At 52.8% G+C, this 21,816-nt stretch overlaps 2 protein-coding genes across 3 annotated transcripts; one reads left to right on the plus strand and one right to left on the minus strand.

The window, feature by feature from the left end:
• Window positions 1–6,670: 6,670 nt before the first annotated feature.
• Window positions 6,671–13,341, plus strand: PEAK3 (PEAK family member 3). Of its 2 annotated transcripts, none has more exons than XM_061150754.1 (4): window positions 6,671–7,001; window positions 7,391–7,476; window positions 8,330–8,868; window positions 11,830–13,341. In XM_061150754.1, the coding sequence occupies exons 2-4, from the start codon at window positions 7,422–7,424 to the stop codon at window positions 12,607–12,609; spliced, it is 1,374 nt and encodes a 457-aa protein (XP_061006737.1). In that variant the 5' UTR covers window positions 6,671–7,001; window positions 7,391–7,421; the 3' UTR covers window positions 12,610–13,341. The 2 variants fall into 2 exon arrangements, with proteins under 2 accessions (XP_061006737.1, XP_061006738.1); XM_061150755.1 differs by having other exon boundaries at window positions 7,394–7,476.
• Window positions 13,342–15,143: 1,802 nt separating this feature from the next.
• Window positions 15,144–18,403, minus strand: OAZ1 (ornithine decarboxylase antizyme 1). The gene is given in 6 exon segments (XM_061150756.1): window positions 15,144–15,440; window positions 15,615–15,700; window positions 16,043–16,215; window positions 16,648–16,734; window positions 16,736–16,793; window positions 18,171–18,403. Coding segments are annotated over 6 exon segments (681 nt in total). The 5' UTR covers window positions 18,317–18,403; the 3' UTR covers window positions 15,144–15,309.
• Window positions 18,404–21,816: the final 3,413 nt, after the last annotated feature.

Below are 21,816 nucleotides of genomic sequence, written 5' to 3' on the forward strand. Positions count from 1 at the left end.
TACCCCCCTCCAACTACACCAGAGCACATACTTACACCCAAGGCATACAGCCACGATGCACAGATCCAGAGTGGAACACACACACACACACACACACACACCTCATACCCAGCTGACACTAAGCAGGTGCCCCAAGATCACCACGGGCACTTTGGGCTCTTGGTAGAGACCAGTCCCCACCTCGGCCAGGCAGCTCACACCTGAGACCCATTTCTGCTCACACCCAGACGTTCACTGACCCCCGGCTCCCACTCAGCTGGCCACTTGATGCAGACCTCAGGTGCTGAGCTAAGGTCTCACTGGTCAGGCTCACCCTGAAGGGGTCCAGCACACAGGATGGCTCCTGACCCACTGGCCCAAGTCCCTATACCCAGACTGCCTCCCACCAGGACCTGCCAGCCCAGCAAGACGGGCTGCCAGCTAGGAGAAGCCATTCCTCCAGTTCCTCCCACCATCCCTCAGCTGCTGCTTGCTTCCTGTGCCCTCACTACCCCAGAAGGACAGCTGTCCTGGCCCCTGGTCCAGAAGCATGGCTTCCAGGGTGTCCCTTTCCAGCAGGCCAGATGGCGTGACCTTCAGTCCTGAGTCTGCACCACCCCTGCCCTGTTGCCCACTGCCCACCTTGGGAAGGAGACCAGTGTCTGGATGGTTCTGAGGGTCCTTGTCCTGTGCACTGTAGGGGCAGTGACTGGGAGCAAGGATGGGACAGAGGTTCAAGCCACAGGGAAGTCCAAACCTGGGACATTAGGAGATGACAGAGGCACCTTGGTCCCTGCAACACTGGGGCAGATCCAGGGCCAAAGAGTGGAGAGTCACAGGAAGACTGTCACTCAGGTGAAAGAAGGTCATTGCCCCAAGGTCATTGCCCTGTTGCTCTGTAGGTAGTGAGTTCCCTGTCACTGGAAATGTGCAAGCAGGAGCTGAGGTTTTGCATAAGGATTTAGATGCCAAACAGGGGCCATACATGACCCTGCCTCCCCCAGCCTGGTCCTTGCCCCCACTCTCTCTACCTCGGCCAGACAAACAGTTGGGGGGAAGGGGCACGGGAAGTATTGTAGGGCCAGACCTCAGCCAGAGAGGAGCTTGGCTACTGACCAGGAGACTAGACAGTATTCTCACGGACCTTGTAAGAGGCTCTGTTTTCACCCAGCTGTGTGATCTTGCTTGGCAACTGAAGACCATTGATGTCCACGTCTATAAAATCAGTCTGATGGCCAAACCTATTTCTCCATACATAGAGGCCAGGCCCATGGACAAGCTTGATGTTTGACTTGTTTTCTGGATTCCTCAAGGTCTTTCTGAGACAAGGCAGAGAAAAAACTGTCTACCCTGGCAATTTTGAGCAAAGGATTCAGACAGAACTTGGGAAGGGACACTGGCCATTCTCCCTGGGCTAGAAACATTAGGAGGCCCTGGCCCTGCCCCCAAGCTGTGTTCGTGGGCCAACAGGACAGAGTGGCAGGCTACTGACCACAGCCAGTCCAGGTGGGGACCCCACCCCAACCCCGTTCATGGCAGGATGTGAGTGAGAGCTGAATGGGGTTTCCAGCAGCCCCATACAGAGTTGAACAGAATGGACTAGTTTTTTTTACCCTTAGCATCCGCCTGACCTTGGTTGCCATGACAACCCTGAGGGTCCCTCAAAAAACGACATCCAAGTGCCTTTAGCATCATCACGAGGAGAGGGAGTATGTTCTCAACAATGTTAGGACAGTGTTAGGACTCATAGAACATCAGTGTATTGGGATCTCCCAGCCCCCTCTGCCTGCCCCCATCCCAACATGAACCAACACCCCCTGTCCCCTCCCACCCCTACCCTGCTGTATTTGGTTGGAATCCAATAAAGATGAAACCAATTTAATAGCAAACTTCAGGGCTTTTTTTTTATGGGAAGAGCAGGGAAAGGAAGTAGGGGTTTCTGGGATCCCTGGGGGAGCTGCCTGGCTTCAGCACCAAAGCTGACCCTGAGTAACAGGGCGTTAGTGGAGAACGAACCGTGTGATGAGGTTGGAGGTCACACTTCAGGAGTGCTCATGCAGTTCCCAGCGCTGCCTGTGTTCACTCCCCTGTGAGCTGGGTACTGCTATGACCCCATTTCGGTGGTGGTGGTTTAGTAGCTAAGTCATGTCTGACTCTTGCAACCCCATAGACTCTAGCCTGCCAGGCTCCTCTGTTCATGGGATTCTCCAGGCAAGAATACTGGAGTGGGTTGCCATTTCCTTCTCCAGGGAATCTTCCCCACCCAGGAATCGAACCTGGGTCTCCTGCCTTGCAGGCAGATTCTTTACTGACTGAGTTATGAGGGAAGATTATAACCCCATTTTACAGATGGGCAAAGGGAGGGTCAAGCCTACCCAGAGTCCCCAGTCAGGGATAAGTAGGGTGCTGAGAGGGGCCAGTGAGACCAAGCTGTCCAGGGAAACTCCTGCCCTGAGCTGGGTCCAGGGGAAGAGCCAAGTGGCTGGGAGGAAAGGAGAAAGGAAGTGCAGACTTATGCCCTCCCCGCTGTGACTCTGGAGCTGGCAGCTTCCTGCCCTGGGGCTGGAGAGTCTCTCCTACCCCCTCCTGATGGATGGGGACAGCAGAGCACAGAGTCTGATGTCAGGGCTCAAACCCTGGTAGGCCCTGGAGGCCTCTGCCATTAATCTTTCTGGAAGGAGGTGGCCTGAGAGCACCTAGCAGAAACTATGGCCAAGGGCAGCCTCCCACACCCCAGGGTCACTCTCTGGGCCTTGGTTTCTTTCTTTCTGAAAATATTTATTTATTGGGCTGCACCAGGCCTTGGTGGCAGCACGCGGGATCTTCCATCTTCATTGCAGCAAGCGAAATCTTTAGTTGCAGCATATAGGATCTAGTTCCCTGACCAGGGATCGAACTTGGGTCCCCTGCATTGGGAGCACAGAGTCTTAACCACTGGACCAACAGAAAAGTCCCAGGACCTCAGTTGCTTCATTTGAACATGGGAAGAAACTGCCTTCCTGCCCCGCAGGAGACAGAAACAGAAAAGGGGATGAGGGGGGCACTGTGGGGCAACCCCTGCAAGCCTGATTTCAAGAAGTCAGGTGGGAGTGGGCGGGCTGGGCCGTTGGACCCTGCCTCGGGGACTCATCTCCCCTATGGTGCTGCAGCAAAGGCAGGTGAAAGACTGCCTCCTCCTGTGCCTCGGTTTCCTCATCCACAGGGGCCATCTGAGTCCCTGGTTCAAACCAGATACAATGATCCAGGATTTCCTGAATCCTGTCTTATCTTTGGGATGCAGCAGAGGGGTACTCCTTCCTCAGGTGTCCAAGGACAGCAGAAGGGGTCCCATCCAGTTTGTGGCCAGAAACCCAAGGTGGGGGCCCCTCGGATGGGTGTGTGTGGCCTGAGTGCTGTGTGCTCTGGGGGAAGTCGTGCCCCCGCTCTGTGCAGTGTGCACATCCATAAACTGGAGGATTGTGGTCCTCTTTCATGCAGGGAACTGGATGAGCCTCCTACAGCCGCTGTAACAAAACTTAATGGCTTACAACAACCGAGATTCATCATTCAACAGCTCTGGGGCTCAGAAGTCTAAAATGGATTGGCAGTTGGTTCCTCCCGGAGGCTCCTGCCTTTTCCAGCTTCTAGAGGCACTGCATCCCTGGCTCCCGGCCTCTCCCTCCATCCTCAGAGCAGCAACACAGCATCTCCCATCTCTCTTTGCCTCTGACCCTCCCCCTCCCTTTTATAAGGACCCCCGAGGAATCCAGTGTCACTCCCATCCTCATCTAATCTGCAACCTTCATTTCCCCCTGTCATGCCACATAACATATTCACAGGTCCTGGAGATGGACGCCTTTGGGGACTGTAACCCTGCCTGGCACCAAAACTGAGGCGTTTTTCTCAGAAATGCCAAGTCATGGAAAATTTGGGAGCACCTGGCATCGGGAACCCTGCTCTGGGTAATGCCAGGGATGCAGGGAGTTTGGCCTCAGCTCCTGCAGCGCTCCAAAAATACTCTTCAAATGAAAGAACAGCTTTAGGATCTGCAGAGGGCCTGAACCCGAGCTGGGGTAGCCAGACGGGGCCACTGTGGGGGTGACACACACATTTGAGGGTGAGCTGAAGCAGGCATTCCCCATTTCTAGGCTGAAGGGGAGGACTGTCCACTTGGGCTTGACGGTGTGCTGGGGATGTTGGGGTGCTGAGCAGATGTTAGCAGGCAACTGCTCTCCTTCATCACAAAGCCCCCCACCCACTCCAAGGGCGGCCATCTTGAGGGGGTCCCAGACACTAGTTCCCCCCAACCCTGCCTGTCCTGGGTGGAGAAGTCCCCAGGGATGTCACTGCTTGTTCCAGCCTGGCCCCTCTGCGGCCTTCCCCTATCCCACCCCAGGGTGAGGCAAGTGAGGCACTGACCCTGAGCATAAAATTTCAGGGGGTGCCCAGATCTCAGTCATCAAGACCAATAGTCTAGGGATCTCCCTGGTGGTTCAGTGGTTAAGAATCTACCTTGCAATGCAGGGGATGCAGGTTCCATCCCTGGTCAGGGAACTAAGATCCCACATGCCACAGGGCAGCTAAGTCTGAACGCCAAAACTACTGAACATGGACATCACAGCTAGAGAGTCCATGAGCCAAAAAGAAAAGACCCGACATTAAGCAATGAAGATCCGTGTGCTGCAACTAAGACCTGATGCAGCCAAATAAAATTCAAAAATAAAAAGAATTTTTAAAAAAGATCAATAATCGACAAATGGAATCAATTCATGCCCCAAGTCCACAATGAACAGAATACCAACCTTTTAAATAAAGATCCACTCTGCCTTGGCATGACCCTGCCTCACTCCCTATACCCTAATGCTGCCCCTCATTCCAACAAAACTTTATTTACAAAAACAGCCACCAGCCCAAGGGCCACCATTTGCAAATAAGATTTTTTTTTAATATTATATTACAATGTTATTTAAGACATCACTCTGCCAACAAAAGTGCCTATAGTCAAAGTTATGGTTTTTCTAGTAGTCATGCATGGATGTGAGAGCTGGACCATAAAGAATGCTGAACACCGATGCCTTTGAATTGTGGTGCTGGAAAAGACTGTTGATAGTCCCTTGGACAACAAGGAGATCAAACCAGGCAATCCTAAAGGAAATCAACCCTGAATATTCATTGGGACTGATGCTGAAGCCAAAGCTCCAATACTTTGGCTACCTGATGGGAAGAGCAGACTCATCAGAAAAGGCCCTGATGCTGGGAAAGATTGAAGGCAGGAGGAGAAGGGAGCGATAGAGGACGAGATGTTTGGATAGCATCACCAACTCAATGGACATGAATCTGAGCAACAACAGGGAGATAGTGAAGGACAGGGAAGCCGCGCGTGCTGCAGTCCATGGGGTTGCAGAGAGTCAGACCCGACTTAGTGAGGAACAGCAACAACAAAATGTTATTTATCTTGATTACTGGGGTATTTTGTTTTGTTGGCATCACCTTAAATTCTGTGCCTGAAGTGAGTGCCTTGCTTGCTGAACCCTAATTAATCCTGGATTGGAGCTGTGGCCTGGCTGGGTGACTACCCCTCCCCCTGCCCCAGGGTCTTATGAAGGGAAGAATAAGAACTGGTAATCAGCAGGGGTTTGGGCAGTGAGGAGCCCATTTCCTCAGTACCTCTGGTCCCTTCTGGTCCGCCTGAAACAGTCTAGGATTTGTGGAATCCCTGTCCGGCATAATCCACAGACCCTTCCGCAAGCTCACAGTCCTCCCACTGCATGATTCTGAAATCCACCCAAATCACAGGCTGCCCCATGGATTAAAGACAAAGAACATCCATTCTGTGAATTACAGAAGCTGAGTGCTGGTAAAGAAAAAATATTGAATCAAGTTATGGACCCTCACACTGGAAATGCTGAGGGTCAGCAGGTCATTGTGGCTCAAAATGTGGGGGACTCCACGAGATGGATTTGTCTCCTTCCTCACACCCAGGGGTCACCCAGTAACAGCCTGTAGACCTCTCAGCCCACCTTGGACCTGCTGTGTGACCCTGCGTGGACTCCAGCCCTCTAAGGGAAATGAGATGGTGCAGGAGGAGAAGCTCAGCATGGAAGCTGCTCAGACTACAAAACAAAAATGTCTTTGCATCTTCTCAGCCGCAGTGACTTCTTGGTTCTTCCTCTACAGAGGGGAAGAGGCTGAGTTTCAGAGAGATGCCACTCACGCCTCCGAGCCAGTAAGGTAAGCCTCAGGCCCCCAGACAGTTTAGACAGCATGTACTTAAGTTAGAATTTCACACTGTCTGGCTTTCCCTGGATGTTCACCATTTCTTGATTTTCCATGTATGGCAATTCTATTATTAAATGCCTTTTTCTAAATCAATGCATTAAGGTGGGGGGGGGGGGAGTGAAGTGAGTTGATTAAATTAAAAAAACAAATCCAGCTAGTGTGGCTGGAGACAGCAAACAGGAGCCATTTTTCTATATTTGCTGGAACACAGGAGTGGTGACTGGCCCAAAGTCACACTGCAAGTCACAGAACTGGGGCTCAAACGGAGCAGTACCTGCCAAGGGTCCTGGGATGGGTGAGGAGTGGGGGCATGCATTCTGGGGGCTTCTCAGATGATCCTGCAGAAGGGGAAGTGGCTTCGGAGGAAGTGAAAACCACAGAGGAAAGGTCACCTGGCTGAATTTCTCCTTGAACCTTCACTTCTGAGGTTCCCTGCCTCCCCAAAGGTGGGGGAGTCTTAAAAGCCTCGATTCCCCCCAACCTCTCAGGGCTCGGTCCTCTCGGCTGCCCACCTCCTGTAACCTTCAGGAACTCGGCCCGTCTTCCCTTCTCCTCCCATCAGCTTTCAGCCCTGGAGCCCAGCAGCCTTCATGGGGAAGTACTGCAGAAAGGCCCCCTCCCGTCCGGGCCTGTGGTCTAACAGTTGCCCTGGCGTTTCCGGTTCACTGCAGGGACCGGTCAGACAGTCCGAGAGGCCAGGAGCTGCAGCTATTGGGAGTTGGTCCTCAAGGGCCCTCCTGCCCCAGGTCACGCCAGTCCTAAAGGTAGGGCGCTCCTGGAGGGGGGCTAAGGCGGGGGCTGGGCGGAAGCAGCTGCTTTTCAAGGCTGGGGTGATCTAGAATCTAGGTGGGGCAGAGCTAGGGGTCAGGCTGCTGTTGGTGACTGCACGGCTTGAGGGGGCTGAGCTCTGCGGACAAGGCCTAAGTATGGGTCCCTGGGTATTGTCACCGGCCCCCAGATGCTACCCCTGCCCCCTAGATGTCTTGCCCTCCCAGCTGGACATTTTGTCTCTATCACAAGAGTACAAGGTCCTTCCTGCTGCCCTGAAAGGTTGATGGGTGACATTCAGCCAGAGAGGTCAAGAAACCCTCCCAAGGGCCACACAGCAGGGGGGCCCCTCACACATATGCCATCCACTCTGACCTTCCCCCAGCAGCATTAGCAACCTGGAGCCACCCACCAAGATGCCTGGGGCCAACACCCCCACCTGTTCAGCACAGCACACGTACAGCAACCTTGGTGAGCCTGGGAGGGGCCCTCGGTGGGCGGTGGGACAGGTGGCCGGTAAGGCAGCCAGAACAGGAAGGCTGGGTCTTTCATTACCATCTAAGGAATCATTTAACTCGATTATAGCAGCTTTTTAAAAATATTTATTTATTTGGTTGTGCTGGGTTGTAGTTGCAACATCTGGCTAGTTCTGGGCCCCCTGCATTGGGAGCACAGAGTCTTAACCACTGAACCACCAGGGAAGTCCCGTATAGCAACTTTTTAACTATTTTAATAAAACTCTTTGTTTAAAAAAAAAAAAAAAAAAGCTGGATCGCCAGTTTCTAAAAATGAGGAAACTGGAGCTCAGAGAGGCTCAGTCACCTGGCCAGAACCAGACAGGAAAGTGGGGGCCGGATGTTTCTCTGCCACTGACTTGTCACTCCTCTGAAGCTTTGTTTCCTTATTTGCAAATTGGAGATGGCATCCTTAACTCACAGGGCACAAAGTAGTTGAGCTTTGGTATTTTCTTTTTTTGGCGTTGCAGTGCGGTTTTGCGGGATCTCAGTTCCCTGACCAGGGATTGAACCCCGGTCCCAGCAGTAAGAGCGCTGGACCACCTAGGAACTCCCTGTTTTTTTCCAGTCAAAAAAATGTGTTTTGGCTACCCCCACCCCACTTCCGTGGCATGTGGGATCTTATTTCCCTGCTCAGGGATGGAACCAGCGCCCCCTGCAGGGGCAACACGGAGTCTTAACCTACTGCACCACTAGAGAAGTCACTATTTTTTCCATTTTAGAGATGAAGGAATTATGGCCGAGGGTAGAGTCCTGTGCACCCACTCCCCGTGTCCTCACGCCCTTCCCCCACTGCTTCCCCCGCCCAGGTGAGGTCCGCACCCACCTGCTGCCCTCCAAGGCCTGCCGCCCACGGACATCTGAGCCCCCCGTGACTGACCCGCAGCCCCTGCCCCCACCCCTGCCCAAGAAGACCCTCACCAGGACCCAGTCGCTGCCTACCCACAAAGCCTCCAGCCCCAGCCTCACTCGAGCAGGGCCGCCTCGGAAGCCCCTTGTGGGGTCCCGCAGTGTGGATGAGAGCCAGGCAGACGACGACAGGGCGGGGCCAGCCCAGCCGCCTGCAGAGCCGCCCTTCAGCTCGCTGGACACCGAACTGGGCCTCTCCCTCCACGACCTGCACCACCCGGAGGCCGTGCACGCCGCTCTGGAGGCCCGGCAGCTGGAGGGTCTCCGCGTCGTGCACGCCCGGCTGCACACCCGGCTCCTGGGGGGCCGCCCAGGCCCCTGCCGGCCAGACCACTGCTTCCGCCTCCTGGACAGCTCGCCCTGTGTGGAGAGCGGGGACGCCCTCTACTACCGCTTGGTACGCGTGCATGAGGAGGCGTGGCATCTCCTGGCTGCCAAGGTGAGCCCCGCCCCCCGGAGGTTTCCCCAGTTTCCCCAGTTTCCCCTCCAAGGCATAACCCAGGGCCTTCCTTCTCTGGCCTAATTGCTTATTTTGCAGCTAACACTGTCAGTCCTAGGAATCATGTTCCTAAGGTGTGGGGCCACCTACATTCGAGTCACCTGGGAGTCTTGTTAAAATCTCCACAGGCCTTTCAGGGGCTCAGGAATCCGCGTTTTTTTTTTTTTTTTTTTCCTGCCACGGGGCATGTGGGATCTTAGTTCCCCGACCAGGGATTGAACCCGCACCTTCTGTAGTAGAAGCTAGGAGTCTTAACTGCTGGACCTCTTGGGAAGTCTTCAGGAGTCTGCCTTTGAACTCACTTCCCAGTAAATTCTAACGCTAGAAACCCACTGCCAGCTGATAGATACCACTTTCCATCATCAACATCTTCAACAAAATGTACTGAGCACTGTTCCTTCATGTCCTGTGCTGTTCTGAGGAGATTTCAGCACTTTCATTCAGCTAATCCTCATGCAAGCATCACCATATTTTATTATGGTACTTCTGTTTTATGCACCACCAAGGGAAAAAAAATTCCTGTCAAATAAATGTGACCACCAAGAGTCAGACATGTCCCCATTTTGGAGGAACCTCATCCATTTGACAGATTGTGCTATTATGAACCCATTTTACAGATGGGAGTGTGGAGGGAGTAAGTTGTTGCTAGCTATGAGTTCTTTAGTTGACAGCTTGATCCTCGTTCCATCTCAGAGGCCCCTGGGGAGTTGTTGTGTTGGTTGTTTTGGGGGTTTTTTTGGCCATGCCACATGGCGTGGGGGATCTTAGTTCCCCAACCAGGAATTGAACCTGAACCTCCTGCACTGGAAGCTTGGAGTCCTAACCACTAGACCACCAGAGAAGTCCCAAGGGACTTTATTTTTAAAATACACACTCCCGGTGCCCCACCTCAGCACCTGTGCTTTTTAACCCCTGCCCCAAAGTGATTCAAATGTAATCTCCAGAGTTGATGTTCTCCTACTTTCTAGAAGGAGCTTTGCTGACCAGTACTGCAGCTGCTGGCCATGGGTGACTTCTGAGCACTTGAAATGGGGCTGGTCCTGACTGAGATGTGCTTTGAGTGCCAAATATACACCAGGTCTCAAAGATTTAATATCAATAACAATCATGTAAAACATCTCACTAATATTTTTTTCATTGATGACCTGTTGAATGATAATATTCTGGATATATTGGATTAAATAAAATAGATTATGAAAGTTATTTTCAAGCTCATACAACTCAATTTAAAAAAAAAAAAAAAGCTAATGAAAAACTAGGCAGAAGACCTGAAGAGACATTTTTCCAAAGAAGACATACAGGTGGTCAACAAGTACATGAAAAGATGATCAACATCACTAATCAGAGAAATGTAAAGCAAAACCGTAAGGAGGTATCACCTCACACCTGTCAGAATGACCATCATCAAAAAGACCACAGACAACAAATGTTGGCAAGGATGTGGAGAGAAGAGAATCCTGTACACTATTGATGGGAATGTAAAATGATGTGGCCACTGTGGAAAACAGTTTAGAAGTTCCTCAGAAAACTAAAAATAGAACTGCATATAATCCAACAATTCTAATCCTGAGTATATATCTAGAAAAAAACAAAAACACTCATTAGAAAATATCTATGTGCCCCCAATGTTCACAGCAACATTATTTACAATAGCCAAGACATGGAAGCAACCTCAGTGTCCATCAACAGAAGATGTGGAATATATATACAATGGACTACTACTAATCTGCCATTAAAAAAAATGTAATTTTGCCACTTGCAACATAGATGAACCTGGAGGGCATTATCAGTTCAGTTCAGTCACTCAGTTGTGTCTGTTTGTGACACCATCCATGGAATGCCTCATGCCAGACATCCCTGTCCATCACCAACTCCTGGAGCTTGCTCACACTCATGTCCATTGAGTCGGTGATGCCACCCAACTATCTCATCCTCTGTCGTCCCCTTCTCCTCCTGCCTTTAATCTTTCCTAGCATCAGGGTCTTTTTCACGAGTCAGTTCTTTGAAACAGGCGGCCAAGGTATTGGAGCTTCAGCTTCAGCATCAGTCCTTTCATTGAATATTCAGGACTGATTTCCTTTAGGATCAACTGGTTTGATCTCCTTGCTGTCCAAGGGACTCTCAAGAGTCTTCTCCAACACCACAGGAGGGTATTATACTTAGTGAAATAAAAGACAAATCCTGTATGTTTTCAATTACATGCAAATCTAAAAAATTAAACTAGTGAATATTAAAAAGAAGAGAAAGAAGAAAGAAAGTTACTTTCACTTGTTTCTTTTCACTTTTTAAAATGTGGCTACTGGAAATTTTGAACTACACTGTGGCCTGAGCTGTATTTCTACTGAACAGCCCAGCTCCAGCACCTTTGCTGTCACCTTCCTCCTTACCAAGTGGCAAGCACAAGTGATGGATACCCTTTGGCAGGCTGGAAACTTTAGCCGTTAAACACCTCCTCCCTGGTGTACTGTTAGTGTTAGTCACTCAGTCGTGTCTGACTCTTTGAAAACCCATGGACTATAGCCCACCAGGCTCCTCTGTCCATGGGATTCTCCAGACAAGAATTCTCCCACTGAAGTGGGTAGCCATTCCATTCTCCAGGGAATCTTCCCTGACCCAGGTATCAAACCTGGGTCTCCCGTGTTGAAGGCAGATTCTTTACCATCTGAGCCGCCAGGGAAGACTACATAGCATCATCCTCCCAGGTGTAGTTTTCCTTAAATCATGTTGGCGAACAATATCTGAATTAACAAGAACCTTGCTTCTGGAGTGATTAGCGATAGTGGGCCAAGTTGCGGTGGGTGGGAAGGTTTCAGAACAGGTAGAGCCTCTGGGTAAGCTATGCTGGTTTTCAGGGTGGAGGGGCTCTGTGGTCAGGCTCTGAAGGCCCCCTCTGTCCCACAGGTGCCCAAGCCAGGAGCTGAGGAGCCCCACCCTTGGGGCCTGGAGCTACAGTTCTCTCTGCGCCCACATTTCAACCTCCAGGGGCTGTGCGGCCTGCTGCCCGAGGGTGCACTGCCTGAGGCGCCCTGGAGCGGCAGTGTGGCCCTAGTGGCCGAGGTGCCAGAGCTCACTGTGGCCCAGTGGCTTGTGGAGGCAGGCGCTCGGCCACCCGAGGAGTTCACGAAGACCGTGGCCCTGCTGCTGCTGCAGCTGAGCGCTGCCCTGGAGCGCCTGGAGGCACTGGGTGCAGCCCTGGCTGAGCTGCGGCCCGAGAACCTCCTGCTGGTGGCGCCTCGGGGCTGCACGGCCACCGGGCCCCCGCGCCTGATTCTTGCAGACTTCAGACGCATTCACCCACGGCCTCCCGGCACCCCTGGCATCCATGCACAGCAGCTGGGCCGCCTGCTCCGAGAGCTGCTTGGCCCGGGAGTGCCCTTGGCCACACCCGTGGCCACAGGCCTGGAGCGTCTGGCGGCCCAGCTGACCCGCGTGCGGCCCTCAGCGGCCCGGACACGCGGCGCACTGCAGGCGCTGCTCTGGGGGCCTGGACCCGAGCTGCGCAGCCACGGAGCCCCACTGGGGTCCTGGCTGCAGGTGCGCCGAACCATGCTGGTCCTGCACCTGGCCGAGCGGGCCGTGGGTGGGGAGGTGCCCGGTCTGGAGGACTGGCTCTGCTGCGAATACCTGATGGAGGCCACAGCGGCCTCAGTGGACCTCGCCCTCAGTCTGCTGTGGGACTGACCCTGCCTGTGAGTGACGCACCTATTCCAGGGCCTCTCCAAGTGGCAGGCACCCCTCAACCCCCCAGGGCTGGAACTGGTGGCTGGTGAATCCATCATAGGGTGGACGCCCTCTTTCAGAAGGGACCAACAGGCCAGCAAAGAATGCAGTTGGGAAATTAGGCCCAATCCCCCCCGCATTACCTCCCAGAATGCAGTTGCCCCCTTCCAGGGCTGGGGCCTAATGGCCAGTGCCTGTAGAGGCTTTCAGAGGAGCCCACCCCTCTTCCACGCGTGGAGTCACTGCCAGTTCATGCCTCTCCCAGTGGCTGGATCCCCTCCCACTGCCTTTCAGTAGAAGCCAGGTGCCCTTGTGGTACTATGGTCTGATGGTCAGTGTATCCATGGCAATGTGGACACTCCTCCCAAAGGCTCTGGAGCCTGCCCTTGCACTGAGGATGGTGGTGTGAACTGTCAACAGCTTGTCAAGAACTGCTGGGGGCTTCCATGAGGAGAGAGGTCTCTGGAACCTGAGATAGCCAGCTTACCCCAGCAGGGTCTGAGCTCACCTGCCCACATGCTCTCCTGGTTCCCATGCCCACCCCCTCCACTCCCTCCATCCACTGTGGCCTCCTTGCTCCCCCTCTGTGACACTAAATTCTGTCTAGCCACCAAGTCTTTGCACTGGCTGTTTCCTCTACCGGACTTGCTGAATCTCACCTCTTGCAAGCAAACAAAGTTGACCCTCCTGGGCCCTCTCCAGTTCCTGGCCATGCTTCCCACCAAAGCACTTGTCACCACCTGCAAGTTATTTATTCATCTCTTTGTCACCTGTTCACCTCACCCATCAGGTTGAGTTCTGAGGCCCTGCCCATACTTAACACACGCTAAGTGTTTAATAGCATAGAATGATAGAATAAACAAAGTTGTTTACAGACTCATCAGGGACCTGAGGGAGAGAATGAGGAAGTCTGAGTGTGTACTTCTGAAAAGTAGATACAGGAGCCCTGAGAGGTCCCAATGCCCTTGTGTGGGGTCTCCAGTCATGCCCCTTCACCAGCCATGGCGATGCTGGGGGGAACTTTCTAATCCCCAGGTGTAACCTGGTCCCTCCCCTGCTCAGACCTCTCCCATGGCTCCCTAGTACCTTCAAAACACAAGGGGTTTGTCTAAAGGCTCCGCATGCTGTCCGGCCAACCTCTCCTGGCACATCACCCCTCTGTGTAGGTGCTTTCTGGCCTCCAGACCTTACCCATTGTTCCTTCTGCTGATGTACCTCCCCACTATGCTCTGCTTGACTCCTGTACATCCTCCAGCACCCCAACCCCAAAGCCCTTTCTCTACCTGTGCCCTGCCCACACAGACTGAAGTGTGTCCAGCCCTCTCCCCAGACCTTTGAAAGCCAACTCCATCATCAATCAACCGAATATCCCACCCAACCCCGAGATAGACTTGAATCCCTCTGAATTCCTTTCTCCTAAGATACCTGCTTTGCAACCTATTTGTCAAATCTGCAGGGCACAACCCCAGATGCAGCCAGCAGGTGGCGCTGCGGGGCTGCCGCCTTTGGCCTTCAGCCACCCCCTTACCTCCACCCTTCCCTGGTGGCTCAGATGGTAAAGAATCTGCCCACAATGTGGGAGACCTGGGTTCGACCCCTAGGTGGAGATCCCTTGGAGAAGTGCATGGCAACCCACTCCAGTATCCTTGCCTGGAGAATCCCTATGGCCAGAGGAGTCTAGCAGAGGGTCTCCCATGGGGTCAGAGTTGTACCCCATGACAACTGGGCAACTAGGCACAGCACCCCCACCCACTGCAGGGTCTTTGCCTTCTGACTGCCTCAGACTCCACGTCTGTTCTGGTCAGAACACCCACCAGCAGACCTCCCTCCCCAGCAAGACCCATAAGAGGGCTGAGGATGCCCACAGCCAAACACCCACCCCTTCCTTCCCCTTCACCCCTGGGAAAGCCCCACTCAGGCCCTGCCCTGCTCCACTTCTCAAGGCCCAGTAAACAGCTTCAGCCTGGAACCAGGCCACTCCAGCCTGCCTCCGTCACCCCAGGGAAGGGCTCCAGGGAAAGGGGAGTGGCAGGCAGGGTGGGGCGGGCTACCAGCTGCCCAGGGGTGGCAGGAAGATGAGGTATGGAGGTAGCCAGGTTGAGCTGGCTGTGGCCAAAGGTGACACCAGGGCCTTACTGCCTCACAACTCTTGCTTGCGAGCACAGCTCCCTCAGCCTCTGGCAAGCCCAAGGCCCCTATTCCCTTGGCCCCAGAGCCCATCAACACCATAGAGCCAACACAGGTCTTAAGAGGGATAATCACTTTTATTTGGATTTCTGAGAGCAATAGAAGGGTAGATTAATACCTATCTTTCCAAGTTAAGAGACCTAAGACTTTTCCAAAAAGACTTTCAAATAAGAAACTCCTCAAAGTACAAGGATAATCTGAATCATCTTAAACCAGCAATAAAAAAGTAAAATATAAACTTTTATTTAGAATTAAAGCAAATACTTCAGTATCACAAACACAATATTAAACTTCAAGAAATACACGGCTAATTTGGAGTGAGCGTTTATTTGCACAATTACAACATGCGGACAAACCAGCAGGTGAGCAGGCTGACGCTGGTCAGCGCAGTTGATCACACCACCCGCAGCAGGCACGGCGCGAAGCACACAGATGGGACCGCAATGGAGGCCCGAGCGGCCCCAGGGCCGCGCACTACTCCTCACCAGAGGACTCTCTCTCAAACGTGTAGGCCATGAAGCAAGCGTCGGGTCTCTTGGGGACAAGGGGATGCCCCGGTCTCACAATCTCAAAGCCCAAAAAGCTGAAGGTACGGAGCAAGGCGGCTGCAGAAGAGACACGGAAGAGATACGATTCGATTAAGTCAGAACTCCTGTCCACAGTCAGGGCCCAGGGTCTGGAGACCAAGGCCTAAGTCTTGGACTCCATGGGCTCCACCTCCTCGCCTGGCCTCCCCCTCCTCTCACCCCTGGAGAATCTGAGGAAAGCAGTCAACCTACCTCGATCATCGCGGTTCTTGTGGAAGCAAATGAAGACGTGGTCAACATGGAGCTGCTCTTCAGCAAACTCAAGAAGAACTGCGAAGCTGAAGTTCCAGCATCAGGAGCTGCCCACCCGCACCACTACCGGGGCCTCAGCCTGATTCTTCCACTTCCATCTGAACCCCAATCTCTCCCAGGTCTAATCCAGGGTCACCTAAAGCACTATGGACACTGGTGCCAGATCACTCAAAGGGGCATTCCTAGACACTGGGGGGTGCCCCTGGCCCCACCTACTTGAGGCCAGCAGTAACACCCCCTCCCCTCATCCCTTCGGCGGTAACTGCTAGTCCACTGCTTAAAAGGGGAACCCCCATTCCAGAACATTAACAACCCATCCGTCTCCTGACTCAGGCTTCCCTCCTCCTTGCACACAGGCCAGCCCTCACCTGTCCTTGCTCCCCTCGGGCAGAGCGCCGCCCGGGATCTCGATGTAGAGGCAGCTGTTGCTCAGCACCGCTCTCCAGTTAATATGTTTGGCCTCTGTGAGCCTGGACTGGACATTAAAAATCCTCGTCTTGTTATTAGACGTTAGTTCCTCTGTTACATTCAGCCGATTATCCTGCGGGGGAAAAAAAATCACATTCAACCATAAACACCAACCTTCACAGGTTGGGGATCTTTCCCTTGGCTACCCCGACAACCCAGAAAAGTACCAAAATGGCCTTTCACACACCCCACCACCCAGTGCTGACGCTGGCTACGGAGGCCTCTGAGCAGCATCAGCTCTGCCCAAGACCACAGAGCGCCCCAGGCTAAGGTGCTATCACGAGCTGCCAACTACTACTAGAGATTCAGGCAAAGCCTGGGCAGTGGTTTGCACCTTTGTTCCTTCTATCTTGGGCTCAGAGCACTGGGTAAAACCAGGAAAAGAGCTCCCAGCACATAACAAGTGCACAAATGATTGCCGTCTGCTGAGAGGCAGGCACTGTGGGTCTGACCACATTCCCCCCAGTTCAGGTACCCAGGAGTCCGGAGAGAGGGGAATACTTACAGAGTAAAATAAATTAGCTGAAAGATTGTGATCCCTCTGACTATTCCCTCGCCCACCTGGGATCTTCAGGGGTGGGTGAGGGACATCAGGAGCACCACCGAGGCCCTGGACCCAGGTTACTACAGCAGTTGATGGAGACCCTGGAACTGGAGGAGACAGCAGGTGAGCAGCACTGGGAGGAGACCCCCGCGGCCTTTGCCAATAGGGCCTGGCGTCCCAATAAGGCCAAACTGAAGGTCAAGGCCTTCCAGAGCCCAAGTCCACCAGGGACCCTGCCTCCCTTTTCCAAGGGCGACGTACACACCGAGCGCAAAAATCAACATCCGGCGGCGGGGCAGCTAAACAATCACAGAGACAAGTGGCCATTCAAACCAGACGCCACGGGTGATATGCTGGTTAAAGACTCACCCGTCCCCGGGGGCGGGGGGTAGGGGTGCTTTCCCCCTTTAACCACCTCAAGACTGGCATGAACTGCCGCCCCACCCAATCCTGCGTTAAGTTCTACTTCCCCTTTCTAAGCCCAGTGCTCCAGCTTCCCCTTTCCCACTGTGCGGTCTGTAGCCGACCTGAAGCTCCAGCAAGCTTTTCTTAGTGATCTGACCTGTCCGTCCGCAGCAGCTGTCCCTGCGGCGGTCCCTTCACTCGCCGGGAGACGTGGGGCCCGATCAGTGCCCCCGCAGGTGCTGCGGGGCCCGGCCCGCGGAGACGCCCTCCCGTGCGCTCCCCGCGGCCTCCGGTTGCGTCATCTCGGCAGAGGGCCCTCGGCCCCGGGGGAGATTTTCACAATCGCGCAGCCGGCAATGCCAGCAGCCATTTGCTGAGCAGTGTAAACAAGCCCCAAAGTCGCCTCCATTTTCCTCGGCTCCCATTCGGGGTCCCCTTCATCAAAGAGCTCGCGCTCCGCGCCGAGCGGAGCTCCCCTGGACCCCCGTCCCTGGCCACGACCATCCCTGGCACAGCAGTCCTCTGGGGGAAGGGCGATCCGGCATTCACCCTGATAAGGGCCCCGGGCGCCGTCTACGTGGCACTGTCCTACTCCGCGCGTCCTCTGGGCTATAAAGGGATCGCCAGGGCGGCCGCCGTCCCGTGGGAAAGGCCACTCCGCTGGGCCCGTCTGCCCGTAAAGTCCAGATTCCTCGGACCCGTGGGCCCGACCTCGCCCCTGAAGCCTAGCCGCCCCCCAAACCCGACCCCCGCGCCTCTAAAACGGGCCGTGAACTCTGGTGCCCCCCAAACCCGACCAGGGACCCTAGAAGCTTCCCCCAATCCAAACGGAAACCGCCGTGTTCCCCCCCACACACCCCTCAATTCGACCAGGTACCCTGGAAGCCCCTCAATCCAATCAGAGGCCCCTCTGCCCACTTCGGTCCCGCCCCGCCCCCACCCCGCCCCCGGTACGATTGTGGCCTCGACAAAGGGGCGGACCTCGCGCTCCCCGGACTTCCGTGGCGCCCCAAGGCCGGCCCCCTGCGGGCCTGCGCGGCGCCGCTTCTGGAAGCTTCGGGCGGGGGCGGGGCGCTTACCTCTCGCTGCTGCGGCCTCCGCGGCTGTGCAGGCTAAGGAGCGGCATGGTGCGGGTGGCGTGGACGGTGGCGCTGGGTTTATCCCCTTCCTTCTCTCTGGCGAAGCAGTGGCTGTTGAGGATCCGCTGCAGGGAGGATTTCACCATCCGGCCGCTGGGGTCCGAAACCAGCAAAACCTCCGCTGCGCTTCTCCGCGCCGCCGCCGCTGCTCGCCGTTCGCAAAATGGCGCCGCCGTCGCCGCCCACCTTTATAGACAACGCTCTCAGGCCACGCCCCCACGCCGCGGGAACGCGGCCGCACGAGGGTGCGGAGCCTCCGGGAAACCCAGGCACGCCCGCCCCTCTCGGCTTCTGATTGGCAAGCGGCGAGGGACCCGAGTTGGGGCCGCGCCTTGGATTGGAAGAATGCTTCAGGTCCCGCCCCGTCCCGTTGCCAAGCTCTGCGGACGCGCGGAGGGGGCGGGGCCGCCGTGGCGTCGGGAACGCGCGACGCGCGCGCCTCGCCCCGCCCCCCCACCGCCAGGCCTAGCGACCGCGGCCCACCTCTGCGCCGGCTCTTGGGGGTGGGGGTGGGGTCGGAGTCTTACGGGTCCACGTCTCCACCGTGGTCCACGTCGCACTAGTCAGGGTCCTTTCTCCCGGAGGGACTCCGTCCCCGGGGAGTTCTGGGCGACAAAGGCCACGGATATTTGGAGGAGGGGTCCTAGCGCCCCGTCCCCTTATAGGAAAGAATAATTTTTAGTAACCTAATATTTATCGATCTTAATAATGATTTTCTGGATCCGATCTTTCACATGTTGAAACAACTTACAGTTAAAAAAGAACTTTAAATGGTAAAGATAATATTTAAAGTTAGTAAAATATTTTATGTACCATTTGGCCTTCAGCAAAAATGCTTTTCCTTGTGGATAAAATCAGAGATAGTTCACGTGTGAATTAAATTTTGCCCCAAGCAAAAATATTATTCTTGCAGGGCCCACTTTGTTTCATGTTTTTATGTTTTAGGCACAAATAGAGTCTCCAAAGAGTTACACGGAATGAAGTAGCTACTTGTTCCTTTGTCTTTACAATCCCTGCCTCTCAGTTTTATCTCATTTTTATTTCCAATCTACAATACTCTGTCCATTGGGGTTAGAGACACAAACTTTCCACAAGGGACCTTGAACTATTACAAAACTATTAGAAAATATACTCTCCAAAGCATGTGGCTGAGTCCCTGTGTGTTTCCAAATTCCCTTTTCTGTTGAATGAAGTATTTACTATTTACTCACACGGCATTTGTAATACAAACGTCTAGTTTTCGGCATCCCTATGTACAATTATTAAGACTCAACAGAGGAATTGCCCTGGCAGTTCAGTGCTTAAGGCTTCACCTTCCAATGCACAGGGGACAGGTTCCATCCCCGGTCTGGTAGCTTAGAGCCCACATGCCTCTGGGCCAAAACAACATATAGAACAGAAGCAATGTTATAATAAATTCAATAAAGACTTTAAAAAATGGTCCACATCAAAAATTACTTAGGACTTCCCTGGTGGTCCAGTGGTTAAGAATTCACCTGCCAATGCAGGGGATATGGGTTTGATCCCTGGTTAGGGAAGATTCCACATGCCACAGGGCAACTAAGCCCATGTGCTACAACTACTGAGCCCACACTCCAAGGCTACTGAATCCTCTGCACCCTAGAGCCTGTGCTCCGAAACAAAAGAAGCCACCACAATGAGGAGTCTGTGCACCACAACTATAGAGTAGTCAGTCTCTGGCTTACTGAATTTTTTAAAAGCCTGCTTGCAGCAAGGAAGACCCAGTGCAGCCAAAAATAAATAAATAAATTCTTTAAAAATCTTAAAAAAAAAACAAAACAAACAAAAACTCAACAAAGACTAATAATCACAAGTGTTAGACCAACCAAAGAAATTTCCCAGGGGAAGAATATTTAATCAATGATATTGTTTAGAATTGTCACTCATGGTGAAGACAAAAAAGCAGATGAATTTGTACTTTCTAATTACTTTCAATGTTTCTTTTATTTCCAGGATTTGCTCTCAATCACCCATCTTAGTTCAGTTCAGTCACTCAGTCGTGCCCGACTCTTTGCAACCCCTCGGACTGCAGCATGCCAGACTTCCCTGTCCATCGCCAACTCCTGGAGCTTGCTCAAACTCATGTCCATTGAGTCAGTGATCGAGTCATCAATCCAACCATCTCACCTTCTGTCGTCGTCTTCTCCTTCTGCCTTCAATCTTTCCCAGCATCAGGGTCTTTTCCAGTGAGTCAGTTCTTAGTATCAGGTGGCCAAAGTACTGGAGCTTCAGCTTCAGCATCAGTCCTTCTGATGACTTTTCAGGGTTGATTTCCTTTAGGTTTAATCTCTGTGCAGTCCAAGGGACTCTCAAGAATCTTCTCCAGCACCACAATTCAAAAGCGTCAATTCTTTGGTGCTCAGCTTTCTTTATAGTCCAACTCTCATATCCATACATGACTACTGGAAAAGCCATAGCTTTGACTAGATGGACCTTTGTTGGCAAAGTAATGTCTCTTCTTTTTAATATGCTATCTAGGTTGGTCATAGCTTTTCTTTCAAGGAGCAAGCGTCTTTTGATTTCATGGCTGCAGTCACCATCTGCAGTGATTTTGGAGCCCCCAAAATTAAAGTCTCTCACTGTTTCCATTGTTTCCCTATCTATTTGCCATGAAGTGATGGGACCAGATGCCATGATCTTTATTTTTTGAGTTGAGTTTTAAGCCAACATTGAAAAAGCAAGAGAGTTCCAGAAAAACATCTACTTCTGCTTCATTGACTACACCAAAGCCTTTGTGTGGATCACAACAAACTGTGGAAAATTTTTAAACACGTGGAAATACCAGACGACCTTATCTGCCTCCTGAGAAACCTGTATGCAGGTTAAGAAGCATCAGTTAGAATCGGACATGGAACAATGGACTGCTTCCAAATTGGGAAAGGAGTATGTCAAGGCTGTATATTGTCACCCTGCTTATTTAACTTATATGCAGAGGACATCGTTCGAAATGCTGGGCTGGATGATGCACAAGCTGGAATCAAGATTGCTGTGAGAAATATCAATAACTTCAGATACGCAGATGACACCACTCTTACAGCAGAAAGTGAAGAAGAACTAAAGAGCCTCTCGATGAAGGTGAGAGAGGAGAGAGAAAGCTGGCTTAAAACTCAACATTCAAAAAACAAAAATCACCCATCTTAGGGTAACACTTAAGGGTCCTCACTATTTGTGGGGCCAGTATGTCATTATTTAAGCTCTGTTTTCTTTTTTTTTTAATGTTATTTATTTATTTATTTATGGCTGCACTGGGTCTTCGTTGCCACTCGAAGGCTTTCTCTAGTTGCCATGCTCAGGCTTCTTATTTATGGTGGCTTCTTTTGTGGCCAAGACAAGCTGTAGGGTGTGCAGTTTCAGTTGTTGCAGCTCATGGGCTTAGTTGCCCCGCACCGTGTGGGATCTTCCCAGACCAAGGATCGAACCGGTGTCCCCTGCATCGGCAGACAGATTCTTAACCACTAGACCACCAGGAAGCCCTAGGCTCTGATTTCTTGAGGCTAAAAGAGCCTCTGGGTTTCCAAATCTGGGTCTTTGCCACATGGCAAAGACGCTAGTGTGTTACACAGAT

This window comes from Dama dama, chromosome 9, assembly GCF_033118175.1.
Source record: "Dama dama isolate Ldn47 chromosome 9, ASM3311817v1, whole genome shotgun sequence".
NCBI classification, from domain to species: domain Eukaryota; kingdom Metazoa; phylum Chordata; class Mammalia; order Artiodactyla; family Cervidae; genus Dama; species Dama dama.

Bases quoted from the DNA above. Each gene is read 5' to 3' on its own strand.
- PEAK3 (XM_061150754.1), top strand. From the start codon at position 7,422: ATGCCTGGGGCCAACACCCCCACCTGTTCAGCACAGCACACGTACAGC. The intron at 7,477-8,329 runs GTGAGCCTGGGA...TCCCCCGCCCAG, and splicing joins GCACACGTACAGCAACCTTG to GTGAGGTCCGCACCCACCTG. The intron at 8,869-11,829 runs GTGAGCCCCGCC...TCTGTCCCACAG, and splicing joins GGCATCTCCTGGCTGCCAAG to GTGCCCAAGCCAGGAGCTGA.